The sequence below is a fragment of the Notolepis coatsorum genome, assembly GCF_963971535.1.
Source record: "Notolepis coatsorum genome assembly, chromosome: 4".
NCBI lineage: Eukaryota > Metazoa > Chordata > Actinopteri > Aulopiformes > Paralepididae > Notolepis > Notolepis coatsorum.
In genome coordinates, this window is record NC_140168.1 from 83,584,257 (window position 1) to 83,589,256 (window position 5,000).

The 5,000-nt window shown below is 40.6% G+C and overlaps 1 protein-coding gene across 1 annotated transcript in view; it reads left to right on the top strand.

Moving 5' to 3' along the window:
- col14a1b (collagen, type XIV, alpha 1b) overlaps positions 1–5,000 on the top strand; it is a 334,004-nt gene that overhangs the window by 300,354 nt on the left and 28,650 nt on the right. The window contains exons 33-34 of the mRNA XM_084312005.1: positions 3,863–3,958; positions 4,479–4,532. Coding sequence (XP_084168131.1) covers positions 3,863–3,958; positions 4,479–4,532 — 150 coding nt within the window. The remainder of the gene's footprint in view (positions 1–3,862; positions 3,959–4,478; positions 4,533–5,000) is intronic.

Consider the following 5,000-nt stretch of genomic DNA (forward strand, 5'->3'; position numbering starts at 1 on the left):
GAAATGTGTTGACAGAGTCACCTGGGGAGCAAAATAACTGGTCATGACAACGAGGTCCTCTTTAGCCTTTCTTTAGCCTTAACTGGCGTGGTTTATTTCATATGTACATTTCCACCACGAGACCACGAGACAGAGGGGGAGGGAACATTCCTTTATACCTGCTACCTGACGTAGTCTCCTTACGCCTATAGCGCCCTCTTGTGGAACAGTTAAAGTGCAGTTATATTCAATCATATTATTACTTACATTTAACTAAATGAACTGATTAGTCAGTAATGGACTATGAACAATGCCTGTAAATTGAGCCATACTATTGTCTCCATAGCTATAATACAGAACACACGATGGGTCTGCAAACATCGCTAAAATGGTCAATAACGCTGGCACTATTCAGTACAGATGGGGAAAGTCGGTGGCAGTCAAAGGGTTAAAAAAGAACTACACTTACCAGTACAGGCAGTAGAACGCCTGCCATTTGGTGCTGTCGCCTAATACACATCACGGCCAGCTGATACCATGCTAGCTAACTAACGTTAACGTTACCTAGCTAAACGTACTAGACGTTAGCAATGTCTACTGTCGTGTCCATAAGTTTCCTGGCAGAATACTTTGTTGGTGAGGACAAAAGTATACAAAGAGGAGAGAACCATTTTAAATCGGGGCATGTAGAGGAGTTTCGGGAATGCCGGCTAGTAAGCTAGCTAGCTACTAACGTTACGTAAAAAACAATAACTTTATAAACTATACACAATATGTACAACGAAACAATGATTTACATTAGTATTTACAGTGATTTAATATGCAGCGAAATAATGTTATACGATTTAAAATATAAATACGGTAACGTGGTTGTTGCTTTAAAAAAATTGTGGTTGGCTTTAGAGATGAATGGTTATGATCACCAGAGAGATACTAGCCACAGATTCAGGGTCAGTTATTTTCCCATTGTATGAATTATTAAGCGTATGGAATGTAAGGGAAATCTGATCCTAGGTCTGCGACTAAAGCCAGGGCCCTCATTTATCAACCTGACGTACGCACAGATATGTGCGTAACCCGTGCGTACGATCATTTCTAAGCAAAGTGTGGGATTTATCAATTTGAACTTGTGCTTGACTTTGTGCGTATATTTAAGCACAGGTCGGACCATGCGTAGTTGACGCCGGTGGTAGAATATATTATTACAACAAGGAAATAAGCACTGACTGCGCTCCGCGTAACTCAACTCATTATTATTTTGCGCATATATTGCAGAAATACGGGAACGTTTTGATTATATTTAAAAGGCTTTGCCATTGTTAAACGTAATAAGTGGAACCCCGAAGCTGTAAGCAGAATACAAGTCATATGAACACCCACGATATAGTGTTCTTCACCCTTCCTATAAGAAAGAATAAAAAACGCATTGCAACGAGAATAGACTGAGGTTATTTGTTGAGTGTATGTGTAGACAAAACCCTTGCAATAAATGTGTCTTAAATGAATGAAAAGCATACATGCTCTGGACACAGAGTATATATCGTGTGGGTGATATCATGACTTGTATTCTGCTTACAGAAGTTCACTTATTTAGTTTTACAATGTCAAAGCCTAAATCAAAACGTTCCCGTATTTCTGCAATCTATGCGCAAAATAATAACGAGTTGAATTCTAACAAAGAACGTATTACATGCTGGTAGGCTGATAGAGTAAACTATGATATGAATATGAATAAGATATGATATAAAGGTATACTGGTCCGTCCGCGAGGATATCGAGGACTCGGATAGCCATTTGAGAATATAGGCTAAAGCGACGGCCTATAGCCTATACATATTATTTAATGTTTTCATAAGCGTAAAGATACAACAGCTAGATTAATGATCAAGTTAGTTTACTGTATGCAGGCTTCGCAGGGCTGTGTGTTATTATATATGCGCAAATTACTGTTGCATAATGTAGGCTGGCTGCATGTAATTCATATAGGCTACCCAATACCAACAACAAAATAGATTGTATCATATGCCTCTACACACATTATATTATACACATCATATTATATCTTGGTTCGGCAGCGCCTCTGTGAACAATCTCTCAGTTTGCTCCATCAATAAACAAATCCAGTAATGTGAACGGGATTCCACTCGGTCAATGTACAGATAATCCGCAATGCGCATTTTGGCTGATAATGTGCCGGTGGCCGGAGTCTCATTCAGGCCTAATTGTATTTAATTCAATTGTAATGTTATTACTGTGGTATCTAAAACATCACAATGCAGATCAGGGTTATCCACTGAAGCCATAATGACTCTGACCAGAAGTACCACGGGCTCATGACGAGCGCACATAATAGGCATTGTAGAGCGCAGAGTTGGCCTGCTGAAATTGATTTAATTTCAGTCATTACAGTGCTTAATGTCGGGTCATCTTGTCATTTATTTCTGTCAATGTGCTGGTTCTGTAGCAGGACTGGGTCAGTCAACATCCTTGGCTCCCGGCGCACCGAAGATTATACGTTCAATTTGTTGGTTGGACCTCGGTGATCAATCTCGCTCTCAGTGAAGTCTCTCAGAGTTCGCTCGGGTTAGTCCATTTTTCCACATTTCATGGGGGTGTTCCATTACCGTATATGGTTAATCGGGGCGGTTCTGGTATGCAAATACGTGAAAGTGTGCACGAGCCTCAGCGTATAGAGCAAGGTGATATTTATCATGACAGGTGTGTGTAGGACCTGTGTACGCACGTGTGATAAATCCCGTTTTTTTTGTGCGTGCACACATTCTAAATTCTGTGCTTAAGTATGGAAATAGAAAATTTTCTAAGGAAAATTGATAAATGAGGGCCCAGGAGTCTACTCTGTGGTGACGTCAGTCAGCAGCGCCAAATTGCAGTGTAGTTTCTCAGTGAACGAAAACTTAAACGTTGTTATTTTGCTACCTTTATGATTAATTGCGAATATTTTCATGTTGAGCTATAGATTGTGGATGAATACGCACAGAAAGGTACACCATGCAAATGTTCATGCTTTATTTGTTTTAAACGAGACAATTTAGAAATGGGCAATGGGGAAATACATTGCGTTTTCAAGAGGGTGGACCGCGGAGAAACAGCAATGACGTAACCACTACACCTCCCTATGTCTTGTCACATACACCACCCCACCCCTTCTCACCCCCTCAAGATCAACAACAGATCAGTGCAACAATAGATTAGCGCAATTTGCGCTCCGGAGAGACAGGCTCACGTTCATTTGGTTTTATAACCTGAGATTGGGGACTATAGGTCAGATAATGACCAGCTTCACAGAATGGAAAATGTAACATTTTGCTCTATATCTCTCACTATATCTCTCTATATCTCTCGATCTATCGCTTTCTCTCTATCTCGCTCTATCTCTTTCTCTCTATATCTCTCGCTATATCTCTTTCTATCTCTCGCTCTATCTCATTCTCTCTCTCTATCTCACTCTATCTCTATCTATCTCTCGCTCTCTATCTCTTTATCTCTATCTCTCTATATATCTCGCTCTATCTCTTTCTCTATATACCTCGCTATATCTCTATCTCTATATCTCTCGCTATATCTCTTTCTCTCTATCGCTCTATATATCTCACTCTATCTCTTTCTCTCTGTCTCTCGCTCTATCTCTTTCTCTCTATATCTCTCTCTCTCATGCTCTCTCTATCTATATCTCTCTTTATGTATCTTTTTCTCTTTCTCTATATATCCCTCTATCTCTATCTCTCCCTCTATGTCTATCTCTATATCCCTCTCTTTCCCTCCTTCTCTCTCTCTCTCTCTCTCTCTCTCTCTCTCTCTCTCTCTCTCTCTCTCTCTCTCTCTCTCTCTCTCTCTCTCTCTCTCTCTCTCTCTCTCTCTCCAGGGCCCTACAGGTCCAGTTGGAGAACCAGGTGTTCCAGGACCTCAGGGACCCCAGGGGCAACAGGGGCTCAGTGGACGATCCATCATGGGACCCCCGGTAACTCACACGCACACCCACACACACACACACACGCACACGCACACACACACGCACACACACACACACACCCACACGCACACGCACACGCACGCACACACACACACACACACACACACACACACACACACACACACACACACACACACAGACACTAACTACCTCTTACTATGGTATACCCATATAACTCTGTATGATAGCATGCACAATAGTGCTGTATAGCACATGTATTCATTTATATATTTATATTTACTGCTACACTCAGTAGTACTAATTCATGTATTTTTACCCAGTTTAATCACTTGTACATTGTATTATATTACTATTGCACTTTACTGTCACAAATGTTTTTTCGTTATACTGTACGTGTGCTGTATAAAGATTCAAAATACATTTAAATCGAATCTAATCTAATCTAATTACATAGACGTTGTCTACTGGAACTCTGATATCAATGTATCATAATACATGTTCGCCCAAGTCTCTCTGTGTGTAACGATGGTGGGTGGTTTGGTTCCAGGGTGGTCGTGGAGAGAGAGGAGAGAAGGGAGAAGGGGGCCTTCCTGGATCACAGGTGAAAAACACATACAGCTTAACGTCTGCTCATTATATAGACAGTTTCTGGTTAAACTACCACAGTGATCTGTCTCATTATATAGACAGTCTCTGGTTAAACTGCCACAGTGATCTGTCTGCTCATTATATAGACAGTCTCTGGTTAAACTACCACAGTGATCTGTCTGCTCATTATATAGACAGTCTCTGGTTAAACTACCACAGTGATCTGTCTCATTATATAGACAGTCTCTGGTTAAACTACCACAGTGATCTGTCTCATTATATAGACAGTCTCTGGTTAAACTACCACAGTGATCTGTCTCATTATATAGACAGTCTCTGGTTAAACTACCACAGTTATCTGTCTCATTATATAGACAGTCTCTGGTTAAACTACCACAGTGATCTGTCTCATTATATAGACAGTCTCTAGTTAAACTACCACAGTGATCTGTCTCATTATATAGACAGTCTCTGGTTAAAC